Here is a 12540-nt window from a genome sequence, read left to right on the forward strand (position 1 = left end):
GAAAATCAGCAAAGTCCACAGAGAAAATCAGTGATTTTAACTCACAGACCAAAGTCCACAGAGAAAATCAGTGATTTTAGCTCACAGACCAAAGTCCACAGAGAAAATCAATGATTTTAGCTCACAGACCAAAGTCTTTTTTTTTCATGTAATTTTGTAAAACTCAGTCATTTAAGGTTTAAGACAACATTTGAGTTTCATGAATGGAGGAGAACATGATTGTGTCAGCCAGTCTTTGAGCAAACTGATACAGATCTTGATTTTCTGGTACCTCCTCTCTTCTTCTGGACTTAAATGAAAGCCAATCCATGATGTCACAGGACAGAGCATCTGCAAAAATCTCCACCTCCATGCTTGGTTCTGTGACCACAGCCTCAGTGGACAGTGACTGCATCAGAAGTTCAATCATCTCTACGGAGCCGTCATGTTGCTCCTCCTCCTCCTCCTTTGGTGTTGGTGGAGGAGGTGACGGCAGAAAGACCTGGGCCAGGCCTCCTTTTAGCTTCCGAGAAAAGCTGCTTCTGCTCCTCTCTAGCTCAGGTAGAAGGGGAGTAGTAGGTGGTGCATCAGGGTAGTCCAGCGAACCCATCAGGGGCAGTCCTGAGTGGGTCAGGGGCAGCTGGTGCAGCTGGGGAACATCTGGAACCACATCTATGTTGGAGTTCAGAAATGTTTTTCCTTCTCCAAGTTTCTGGACAACACCAAAGGCCTCCTTCAGAGCCACTGCCATCACTGTGGAAGTCATCTTCTCAGCAAACATCTCTTTGCCTAGATCGGAGCCTGTCACTGTGGGTCCCACTGCTACCATCTCGTTTTTAAGAGTATGGATGATGTTCTCTGACATGTGGTGAGCAAACATCTTCAGAGTGTCCCCAGAGGTCCTTCTCCTGAGGCCTGGAGGAACGACTGTGTTCTCCAGACTGCGTTCTTGAATTGACTGCATATGATTCTGAAAAGAAAAAAATATATGAAAAAATAGAAAGTGGCAGAAGCAGACGTTCTTCTTTGATAACATCCAGATACTTCCAGGCTAAACTAGAGTTACACACATCTGGGCTCATCTTCAGGCTCTTCAGGACTGACTTCACTGCTAACATTCACTGAGCTCTGTGGCTCGTCTGCCTGTGGCATAATTTAAGATACTATCTGAGATGAAGTAATGCTATCTTTGAGTTGTTTTTCTGGGATGATTTTTATCTCTCTTTTATGACTGACTTTCTGACTTTCTAATCCTACTCCTAATCCAGATGAAGAATCACTTTTGGCTGTTGCCTTCAACGCAGCTGTAGTGCACACAGTGATTTCAGCAGAGTCTTTCTCTTCCTGACGCAACCCATTCTGGGATTTGGCGACTATGTCGAACCCATAACTTTCTGGTGGTTGGCAGGAGACCACTGCACCACGCAGGCCCCCTTAATCTTTAATCCTTATCCTTATGTAATCCATCTGACATGTCCAAGACAAACACTGTTAATGTCCCACATGGACAAAGACATGTTTCAGAGGTACAGAAACCCAACTGGGACATTTGACTTTTGTGACTTTCAGATTTGACTGAAGTTATAAAAGAGCAGTCTGGGGAATTTTAAGTAAAGTTCATCTGTTTAAAGATTTCTGTGGCCAGTCTGCTGTCCAAACATTCTTCAGACTCTCTTTCCCCCTCATATCTATATATTTTTGTAAGAATGCTTCAGTCTGTCATGTTTCCTTAAATGGTGATAAATTCCCTCCGCTCTCTGCTCAGTTTCTCTTATTTATTTATTTGGCAACGACAAAGATAAGGTGGAAAAATGAAGGTCCTAAAAAGAAAATAAAGTCTGATAAAGGCTGCTGTGATGGAAAAAAGAGAAAGACAGGGGGAAGTTGTGACCACAGTCAGTCACTACAGGAAGTGACAGTGAGACAGACTTCACTCACAGAAATGAGGTTCAGCTTTGTTGATGTGCATCCAATCACAGAACATGCATACAGTTGAAATCGTTTTTTCTACAAATTGGGTGAAACTAATAAAATATTACAATCTTTGTATGGTGTATAGCATATATTTGGTTTAGGCTTTAAACGTCTTCACAGTTCATGCCAAATTGTACGCTTTAAATTTAATATATTTGACATTTACTGTTGCACATGCAAACAGCACATGGATAGGCCAAAGGAAACTTTTTCCATCAGAAATAATTTACATATAGGCTATTAAACACTTTTACATACAAAACATAGTTTGACTTAGGGATAAAATTCAGTTAGAGAAATTTAAAAATAAAAAGTTAAACATCAGAGACAGCGACTTACTCAATTCAGTGACTGTGATAGAGATGATGCTGAGGATGAAATGAGTTGAGGCGGAAGTGGAGTGAACATCGCACTTCCTCTCGCCCCCTCTCTCTTTCTCTCTCTCTCTCTCTCTCTTTGTGTGTATGTGTGTTATTATTAGTACCAGTGATGAGAACAGGAAAAAGACATCAACAATGTCTAACATCAACACTGTCTGAAGTTTGTTGAATAAAAATGTATTTATAATATTTATTTGACATAAAATAAAAAAGTATGAATATTCACAACTAAAAAGTTGATTTTATTCTCCTGACCCCGGGTTATCTTAACCTTTTCACTGTTTTCTTGTTTAACTTTAAACAGTTATTTCACCAACACAGGCCCCTTCCTTGACGAAAGAAGGAGGCCAAATACTTGGTTTAAGATCGACTTTATTTAACAAAAAGAATGGTCTTGCTAGTAAAATGTGTATTGCAATATTTTCAAGTTGTAAACTCCCGAATAAATGAAGCTAAAAATGTTTCTGACGTTTCTGTTGCTAACTTAGGGCACCCTCTAGTGTATATTAGAGGTATTATGAATAGACTTACTTTAATGCAATTATTATATATTAAATACATTTAAATGAGCTGTGATTGTAGAATTAAAGGGAGGAATGTAAGCCAACGCTTGTAAAAACTAACATTTGAAAGTTTCCGTTATGTTATTGTTTACATTATTTTGAAAAGCTCAGAAATGCTAAATGTTCTTTCGTTCGCTAACTTAAAGAAGGAAACTCGATTTCCGGTTCCGTGACTGAAAAATGTCCGTCCTATAGAACAATTTTACGATTGCTAACGCGAGGCAGTTCTAACCTGCACTTAAGTGATGCTAGTACCACATCAAAAACAAAAAGGTCGATGATACATTTTTCCTAAATTGTATTGTTTTTTGTTAAATGTAGCGAGGAAAAACTTGACTTCACATCCATCCGATTCAGGGGATTGTTTATGTTGTAACAACGGAGTTCCATCCCGGGCTTTGCTCGTTTTCTTATTTTCGTCAACATAGGCGAAATAGTTTTATTTTTTCGGTATAACTGTATACATTTGTACATATTAAATGAGTCGCGGAGGAGAAGCTGACGAGGACGGAGGTGTTAAAAGAAGAGTTGCCTATGTTTTTAGCTCGGAGTTCATTCAAAAATGCGACAGTTTGTCCAAAGTACCGAACAGGGTGAGTGAATTAGAACGACTGAAATGATTCATTTGTGAACAGTTTACACTGTGCGGTCATCGTTAAACATCGCAAAAAGAACACACTGACACGTTAACAACTAGTAAGACTCTCGTTCATTTTTTAAAAGTCACTGTTTCTGCTTTTCTGCTTGTTTTCTGCTTTCCAGGCCAGTATGGTCCACTCGTTGATAGAAGCCTATGGTCTGCTGGAACACATGATGTGAGCTGCTGTTCTGATTGTGTCTTCTCAGCCACAGTAATTACCTTAACTGAACAGCGATTCTTCTAAAGAATTTGTTGCTGTGACTTAGATATGATACTGTTGTCGAAAAAGATTCAACGAGATTAGAAAAGACCAGACAAACTGGATTCAGGAACTTAATAGTACATCTAAGTCTTTGGTTATTTTTTAATTAAGAATCAGCCTACACAATTCTGCTCACATGGGTCATAATTCATTTTACAACCAACACTTGAACTCCTCTCTTCTTCAGGGTTATACAGCCTCAGCTGGCCTCCCTGGAGGAAATGGCCAAGTTTCACACAGACTCGTACCTGGAGCATCTTCACAAAATCAGTCAGGACGGAGATAACGATGACCCACAGTCGACTGATTTCGGCCTGGGTAAGAAATTAAACAAAAAAAAAACAAACATTAAAAGAACATCCTAAATACAGCATTACATTTGTTTCACTGCCACATGTACTGTATATTTACATAGTTATAGTTATACAACAGTTTTCTTTTAAAATTACATTTAATATAACTACAGTTTTTATCCATTTTTAAAATAAGCTTAAAAAGACTTTTTAGCTTAAAATAGAAGACATTTGTAAAAAAAAGTGGAATAAAAATGTAGTGTTTCGTTCACCGCCAGCAGGGGGCAGTATATCATCGGTTTAAACAATATTTCTTGTGTTTTTTTCTTGTGTGCGAATTGAAGGTGGATGTATGTTATGCAGTATGTGTGGTTACTGTTTGTCCTGTCACACTCAAAGATGACTCTTCATTTAGTCTGGGTTTATATTGAACTTTCAGTCACTTTGTTTCACTTGTTAAAGCTGGAAAATCAATTACAAACGTGACATTTTTGTACGTGTCCCATTTGGTCTAGGTTATGACTGTCCAGTAGTGGAGGGAATATATGAGTACGCAGCTTCAGTGGGTGGAGCCACACTGACTGCAGCTCAGTGTCTGCTGGAGGACAAATGTGATGTGGCCCTGAACTGGGCTGGAGGCTGGCACCACGCTAAGAAGTAAGAATGAAGAAGAAGAAGGAGAAGTGTGTTCCGATAATATTCTGTGAAAAAATAAACTCAGTCTCCTGTGTGTGATCCTGCAGAGACCAGGCCTCGGGGTTTTGTTATGTAAACGATGCTGTACTGGGAATCCTCAAACTGAGAGAGAAATTTGATCGCGTTCTCTATGTTGACGTTGACCTTCATCATGGTGATGGTACAAAGTCAAACACCTACACCCACAATTTCTCAGTACGTGCTTCAAGAAAACGGTTTAGTTGGAGTTCTCCTAAATCGTTTGTTTGGATTTTCTTTGTTTCTTGTTTGCAGGTGTGGAAGACGCCTTCAGCTTCACCTCCAAAGTCATGACTGTCTCTCTGCATAAATTCTCACCTGGATTCTTCCCAGGTTAGAAACACAGCTAGATACCACAGACATTTTCATCAAAACACTGACGTTTGTACACCACTCACTTTCATGTATGTAAATCAGTGATTTTAGCTCACAGACCAGAGTCTCTCTTTGTGAAGCTATATAAATGCAGCAGTGTCGCATCTCATGATGTAAAATTATTGATTTTCTCTAAGAACTTTGGTGTGAAAGAATGAGTCTAATAAAGTGTCCTGCTGCAGGTACAGGTGATGTGTGTGACACTGGTCTGGGTAAAGGTCGATGGTACGCCGTCAATGTCCCTTTAGAGGATGGGATCAAAGACGACAGATACTACCAGATCTTTAGCAGGTACACACTAATATTTTCAGCTTCAGTTTTACCTCAGATAGTTTCTGTGTTGACATTTTGTCCTCTGACGTTTACATAAACCAACTTTTCCAAATGCTTTTTCTTCTCTTTGGTCAGTGTGATGCAAGACGTGCGAGCCCAGTTCAACCCATTGGCTGTGGTTATGCAGCTCGGTGCCGACACTATGGCGGGCGACCCCATGTGTTCCTTCAACATGACCCCAGTGGGTGTGGCCAGGTGTCTGAGCTCCGTTCTGCAGTGGAAGCTGCCCACGCTGCTGCTGGGAGGAGGTACAGCTGAGAATGCTTATCATAAGTTTATGGCTAACCTTTAGCTGTTGAAGCTAACTCCTAACTCATGTTCCTAACGTTCACTGACTGAATGTTAAATATTAAATGTCTACCTTTGTTTTGTTTTTGTTTTTTTCTTTTTTAGAATACTACAAATATTTGTTGTTTATATAAATTATATATTTTCTAGCTGCTTTATTTTAGCTGTCAATGCTATAATGTCCTGAAAGGTCATAAATTGGTGCCTTGAAAGTGCTTGAATTTGATCCTGGATCAAATTCAAGCTGACATAACCCTCCGTTTTCTCACTCATGCTCCTCCATCAACACGTAAATGCATAATAAATATAATGAAATTTAAATCTCCCTGACACACACACACACACACACTTGCTGCTGTGTTCCAGACCTCTTCAGCCCTGGACCAGATGATAGCTACTAATTATTCGACACAATGAAGTCTTTTTGCTTCACTACAAACCCACCTCTCTTCCTTCCTCTGACTCTCCCTCTGTCCTACATACTTTCTCTCCTTACTTCACTCACTCCAGTTTTCTCTGTGTGTAATGCAGAGAGGAGAACTTTACTGAAGTGACTTCACATCAGTGATTTGTATTGCTTCATACAGACATCCATAGAGAAAATCAGTGATTTTAGCTCACGGTGACACAGCAGTTGTTGATCCATCCCTTTAGTTCAAATGTGTTCATTTGTGACTGTACTGGTGGAAGTCCTTCATTCTGATTAAATCACTGATTTTATATATTGAGTTTGGTGTGAATGAGAAAAATGTTTCCCTTTCATTTCAAGTCAAGTCACCTTTATTGTCAAATATACCATACATGCCCGACAAAAAGCACAAATTAAATTTCTGTCCTCTCGGAGACAATAAAAGTCATTTAAATATAGCTATAAAAAACAAACAAAAAATATAAATAAATAAAGTATAGTCATCAATAAAAAACAAACAGGCCTATTACAAATAATGTGAGGTAGTGCAGAAAATTGGAAATAAACAGATGAAGTAGGTAATTTCCTTTTTATCAAAGTCTGACAGTCAGAGAAGAATGTTGATGTGAAGTCCTAAATTATTTTTAGAAAATTCAAAATGTTTTAATTAATGTTTTCTATTCTGTGTGTGTGAATTAGGAGGCTATCATCTGGCTAACACAGCTCGCTGCTGGACCTTTCTGACTGCTGCTGTGCTGGGAAAAACTCTGTCCTCTGAGATACCAGACCACGAGGTTAGAACACACACACACACACACACACACACACACACACACGGTCCTGTGTTCTCCCTCTGCTGCTGAGTCACTCAGAATAATCAAAGAACCCCCACCCTACCCCACTTCTCCTGCGCTCCCTACTCTCTCTTCTGCTCCTCTTTCTTTCCTCCTCCTCAATGAGGCTTATTGTCTCCAGGTGAGTCACAGATTGTGGACAATTCTCCACTGTCTGCTGCAGCTTCGTCTTTCCTCCATCTGATGTCCTCTGTTCTCCTCTCCTCCTCTTCCATCATCTGTCCTCTCTGGCTTCATCCTTGGCTTTTTTCGTCTCCACTTTTTACTCCTTAACCTTCAGAGCTTGTCGTACCTCCCATCTCTTTTCCGTCTCTATTCCATTTCTTCTCCCTGTTTTACTTGTTACCTTAGTCTGTCTTTCTAATCTGTCCAATTCTGTCTCTTTGGTCTCCTCTGTCCTCATCAGTGGACCATCTGTCCCTCCTGTTGTATTCACAAAGAATCTCTTTCTCCAGACCATAACTAGTTCAAATGCAATGAATAGATGTGTGCATCTGTGTGTGTGTGTGTGTGTGTGTGTAAGTGATGTGATGAAGGTTTCTCTTGTTTCTCCTCGTCTGCGTCCACACTGGCCCTAAGTGACCTTTGACCTCATTAAGCACCACTTTGTGAAAACAAAGAGAGTCAGGGTGAGTATATGAGCCAGAGAGCAGCTGCTGCAGATGATGGAGAGAACACACACACACACACACGCACGCATGTTTTTATAGTCAACGGGTGTTTATTTAAATCTCAGAACAACCCGACAGGTGTGTGTTTGTGTGTGTTGTACACAGTAAGAGGGCCATTTATTCATGATGACCAAGCAAGTCCTGAGTTCCAGCAACAGCAGGAACAATAAGTACCTTTGTACCTGTGTGTGAGTCTGCATCAGGCATGTGTGTGTGTGTGTGTGTGTGACTTTGTGTAATCTTTTTTATATAAGAAGAATTTTGAAGGAATAAAGAAAATGAAATTGAACAACAACAATCAAATATAAATACATACAGTATATCTGTCAAACATAAACTATATGGATAACCTCAACAAAGTAAATGCTACTGTAGGTATTAAACAGTTGGTCCATGTTAGTCTACAGTTGGTCCATGTTAGTCTGCAGTTAGTCCATAGTTAGTCTACAGTTGGTATATAGTTAGTCTACAGTTGGTATATAGTTAGTCTACAGTTGGTATATAGTTAGTCTACAGTTGGTAGTCTACAGTTGGTACATAGTTAGTCTACAGTTGGTATATAGTTAGTCTACAGTTAGTCCATAGTTAGTCTGAAGTTAGTCTGTTGTGTGTGTGTGTGTGTGACTTTGTGTAATCTTTTTTATATAAGAAGAATTTTGAAGGAATAAAGAAAATGAAATAACAACAACAATCAAATATAAATACATACAGTATATCTGTCAAACATAAACTATATGGATAACCTCAACAAAGTAAATGCTACTGTAGGTATTAAACAGTTGGTCTATGTTAGTCTACAGTTGGTCCATGTTAGTCTGCAGTTGGTCCATGTTAGTCTACAGTTGGTCCAAGTTAGTCTACAGTTTACACATAGTTAGTCTACAGTTGGTCCATAGTTAGTCTACAGTTGGTATATAGTTAGTCTACAGTTGGTATATAGTTAGTCTGCAGTTTGTCCATAGTTAGTCTGAAGTTAGTCTGTAGTTAGTCCATAGTTAGTCTGCAGTTAGTCCATAGTTAGTCTGCAGTTAGTCCATAGTTAGTCTGCAGTTAGTCCATAGTTAGTCTGCAGTTAGTCCATAGTTAGTCTGCAGTTAGTCCATAGTTAGTCTGCAGTTAGTCTGCAGGTGGTCCACAGTTAGTCTACACATAGTTAGTCTACAGTTGGTCCACAGTTAGTCTACACATAGTTAGTCTACAGTTGGTCCATAGTTAGTCTACAGTTGGTCCACAGTTAGTCTACAGTTCTTTAATTCCTTCTAAAGATGAATAATGTTCCATCCACCCACAGTCCATCCACAGTCAGCCTACAGTTTCACATGTGCTAATAATAGTCATGGTCTGAAACTTAGACATCAGTCAGAACAACAATAGTGAGACGTTGTTCCAGTCCAGCAGATAACAAACAATGGCTGTGGTTTCTCCACATTCATCATAGAAACACAGTTGTCCTGACTCCACCTTCTCTGCCATCACTCATGTTGTGTGTTATCATGAGCTGATGTCACACCTTGACCCTGTCATCATGTGACACTGTTGGAGCCAGGCTGAAGACACACACACACACACACAGCTTAGAATATCTACACCAACGTTTCACTGAGAACCCAGGGGGACAGGGGACAGAACATCACTGGTGTTTACACTCTTCTGTTCTGGTTCCATCATGTCCTGCAGCCGCAGAACAAATGTCCCTTGACATTACATTTTATTTTTTAGAAAACACCATTGGTTATTTTTAGTTTCAACTTTCCTCCAGGTTCAACATCTGACGTGTTTCTAGCCTAGCTCTTAGCTTTATTCTTGACTGACCTTTAGCTTTTTTGTAGGGACAATATGTTTAGATTTAATATCTGTTTTAGGAGATCTTATCTTTGTGACGTTCCTTTAGCTTGAGCTTTGTGAACCACGTTCTCTTGTCTTCTTGGCTAACCTTTAGCCTTTCAGTGGGAACTTTTGAAGAGATCTCCTGATATAGTTGGTATCCATGACAGCTGGGAATGAGTTTTATTTATTTATTCATCAGAAGACACGTGACAGTCGATTCAAAACAAACCCTCTCAGCTGTGTTGTTGGAGAGCAGAGGTTTGGGCTCCAGCCAGAGTCGTCATCTGTATTCGTTTCATCTCTTCAACCTGTGGAGTCTGGACCACTTTGTTGTTCTGGGTCATTTCCCAGCGGTTGAATTCTTTCCAGCAGAGCTGTGGTTTTGTACAAAACAAAATACGGACCCAAACTTCCTGATGCCGCTGCTCTGGTGGGAAAAACAGTCTACCTCCCATCTTAAATAACAATCGTCTTTCTCCGCTCGGTGCAGCGTGAGGAGAAAAGTCACATTTCTGATGTGAAAACATGACTTTATCAAACCTGAGTGTCAAATGTCCTGTCAGGCTTCCGTTGTTTTCAAAGTATGTCTGTTCCATGACAAAGCTGCATCAGTGTCGTAGGATTACAGATCAGGCAGTGGGGAAGTGTCCGCCCCTTCACTTCCCTTTCCTGTCTGCACTCACTTCCTGTCCGTTCTCTCTCTGTGGTCACAGAATCGCTGGCTCCAGAGCAGCAGCAATAATCACAGGAAGTGTGAAAAAGGTTGTGGTGTTGGATTAACTCTGTGAACACCTGGATCTTCTCTGGGGATCATTCTTCACTCTGACCACTGTAGAGGCAGTAGTTATTGGGAGGGAATCCACAGTGACACTGTTACATTCACCGTTAGACTCTCACTATCAGTCATTAGTTTCCCATCAGTGGCGAAACAGATTTTCGTGGTTGAGAAGCAGTTTGGAACACCTCAGGTCTCGTTAGGCAGAGATTACAGATTCAGTTCAGAGATCAGCTGATTTCTGGTGTGATTTTTTTTTTGTCATCATCCTGCATGAAAACAAACACACCAACACACAGAGTGTGTCTCTGCGTCATGGTCAATGATCCGGAAAGTTTGGCTGATTGAAGATAAATTCAACTCTGTCCTCGTCTTCCTCAGTTTAACACAGTGGTTCTTAACTTTTTTCTACTCTGTACCACCTGAGAAAACATTGATCTCTCTGAGTACCACCATGATGACCAACATTAGAATTCCCCTTCTCCTTTCACATTCAATTTGCAAGTGATCTCATGATTCTGTGCTGCCTGTGCTTACGTGAGCAACAGACTTGCATTGCAGCAAAGAACAAGTAAATAAATAAAGTCCAGACATCCTGTTTCATAATCTTTCATAATAGTTACACAGTTTTTCTAAATGTTGTATTAACTGTGCATGGTATTTTTCAGATTTATTTAGTTAAAAATGTAAATGTGAAAATATGAATTTTCCTCATGTACCACTAGAGGGCGCGTACCACAGTTTGAGAACCACTGGTTTAACACATAATTCAGGACAAAATGAAATGAAAGATTGTAGCTGTAGCTCTCCACGGTCAGCCCAGGACAAACACCGTGTATGTGAGTGTGTTGTTGTACAGCAGGACACGGGTCAGTGGGTTCAGGAGAGTCCACGTACAGTCATGTACACAGTGTTTAACTTTGAGTTTAACTCTTTGTTTGACTTGGTGTTAAACTGTTTTATGTCTAAGTTCAACCATGTGTTGACCTCTGTTTAGGTCTGCATTTCCTGTTTCTGTGAGTGTGATGAACGTCCTCCTCAGCTGTTCAACAAACAAAAAAACCCCTTTTCTGACTGTTTCTGTCCACCTTGATTTTTCACTCATATTTTCTCTTTGTGTTTCCAACCAACGTTCTTTGCTTTAAATCCCCATCAGTCAACAGGATGGTGTGTGTCTGTATGTTGGTACAGTAACAACAGGCTGCTGTTGTGGTGATGATCTGTCCTGTTGTCTTGTGTCAGTTTTTCACAGAATACGGGCCAGACTATTCTCTGGAGATCAGTCCCAGCTGTAGACCTGACCGGAACGATTCCAAACACCTGCAGCAGCTCCTGAGCACCATCAGAGGTCAGTAGAGACGTCACTTTGACTGGCCTCCTGATTAAAAATACAGTGAAAGAAGGAGCAAATGTTCAAGTCAGAAGCAGCAAGCATCTCTAACTGAAAACAGTTGGAAGGAGATCAGAAAATCTTCTCCTTCCTCTTCCTGTCTCTTCGTGTCCTCTATTAACTACTGACTACTGCTCTGGTTCAATCTGGCTCCATCCGTTCCTTCATGTGTAAACTCATCTCCGTGGTGACCTCCTGAGGTCTCCTGCTGCCCGTCTGACAGACCTCAGTTCTGTGCAGAACAAACCTCAGAGAACAAAGTACTGGGTGAAGAGTTGAAATTTAAAAACCCAGAAACTGAGCTGAAGTTCAGTCTCAGGACAGGGGGGGAAATTGACACAGTGAGTGTTTGCAACCATCACAGGCTGCCACAGGAGGCGCCACATGGGATGTGGTGATTCCTCTGGGAATCAAACCCAGGACTCTCTGCTCTCTGCTTAAAAGGCAGGCGTTCTAACCGCTGCCACTAGGGAACCACTGACACTAGGTCAGAACATCAACATCACACACACTGAGTTAGAACATCAACATCCTGTCATCCTGTCTGCTCTGTGTTAGATATGGAGACTGTGGTGTGGAGACATGTTCACGTCAGAGGAGAAGAAACACCAGCTTCTCTGTTCTCCATCAGAAAGACACAGAGAAACATTAACCCACAATTGTTAGAACTAACGATATTTGATCCCTCAAGAAGCCATAATATATTTCTTTGTGTCTTTTGGTGAGGTCTGTATGTTTGATATGGTTAGAACTCACTCTCCCACTCCAAAGTCCATAGAGAAAATCAGTGATTTTAGCTCACAGACCAAAGTC

At 40.5% G+C, this 12540-nt stretch overlaps 2 protein-coding genes across 2 annotated transcripts in view; one reads left to right on the forward strand and one right to left on the reverse strand.

Moving 5' to 3' along the window:
- Nucleotides 1-28: 28 nt before the first annotated feature.
- Nucleotides 29-2391, reverse strand: LOC107988656 (uncharacterized). Its single transcript, XM_017032821.2, has 2 exons — nucleotides 2293-2391; nucleotides 29-949 (listed from the first exon to the last, which is right to left on the reverse strand). Exon 2 carries the CDS (start codon nucleotides 941-943, stop codon nucleotides 179-181), a length of 765 nt encoding a protein of 254 aa, XP_016888310.1. The 5' UTR covers nucleotides 944-949; nucleotides 2293-2391; the 3' UTR covers nucleotides 29-178.
- A 643-nt stretch (nucleotides 2392-3034) lies between these two features.
- The window catches only part of hdac8 (histone deacetylase 8), a 10575-nt gene continuing 1069 nt past the window's right edge, over nucleotides 3035-12540 (forward strand). Inside the window, exons 1-10 of the mRNA XM_008320460.3 lie at nucleotides 3035-3489; nucleotides 3659-3711; nucleotides 3986-4116; nucleotides 4607-4748; nucleotides 4835-4947; nucleotides 5061-5138; nucleotides 5363-5471; nucleotides 5589-5761; nucleotides 6910-7004; nucleotides 11580-11685. Coding sequence (XP_008318682.1) covers nucleotides 3376-3489; nucleotides 3659-3711; nucleotides 3986-4116; nucleotides 4607-4748; nucleotides 4835-4947; nucleotides 5061-5138; nucleotides 5363-5471; nucleotides 5589-5761; nucleotides 6910-7004; nucleotides 11580-11685 — 1114 coding nt within the window. The 5' untranslated portion in view covers nucleotides 3035-3375. The remainder of the gene's footprint in view (nucleotides 3490-3658; nucleotides 3712-3985; nucleotides 4117-4606; nucleotides 4749-4834; nucleotides 4948-5060; nucleotides 5139-5362; nucleotides 5472-5588; nucleotides 5762-6909; nucleotides 7005-11579; nucleotides 11686-12540) is intronic.

The sequence above is a fragment of the Cynoglossus semilaevis genome, chromosome 1 (assembly GCF_000523025.1).
Source record: "Cynoglossus semilaevis isolate Cse_v1.0 chromosome 1, Cse_v1.0, whole genome shotgun sequence".
Classification (NCBI taxonomy): Eukaryota; Metazoa; Chordata; class Actinopteri; order Pleuronectiformes; family Cynoglossidae; genus Cynoglossus; species Cynoglossus semilaevis.

Bases quoted from the DNA above. Each gene is read 5' to 3' on its own strand.
- LOC107988656 (XM_017032821.2), bottom strand. From the start codon at position 943: ATGCAGTCAATTCAAGAACGCAGTCTGGAGAACACAGTCGTTCCTCCA.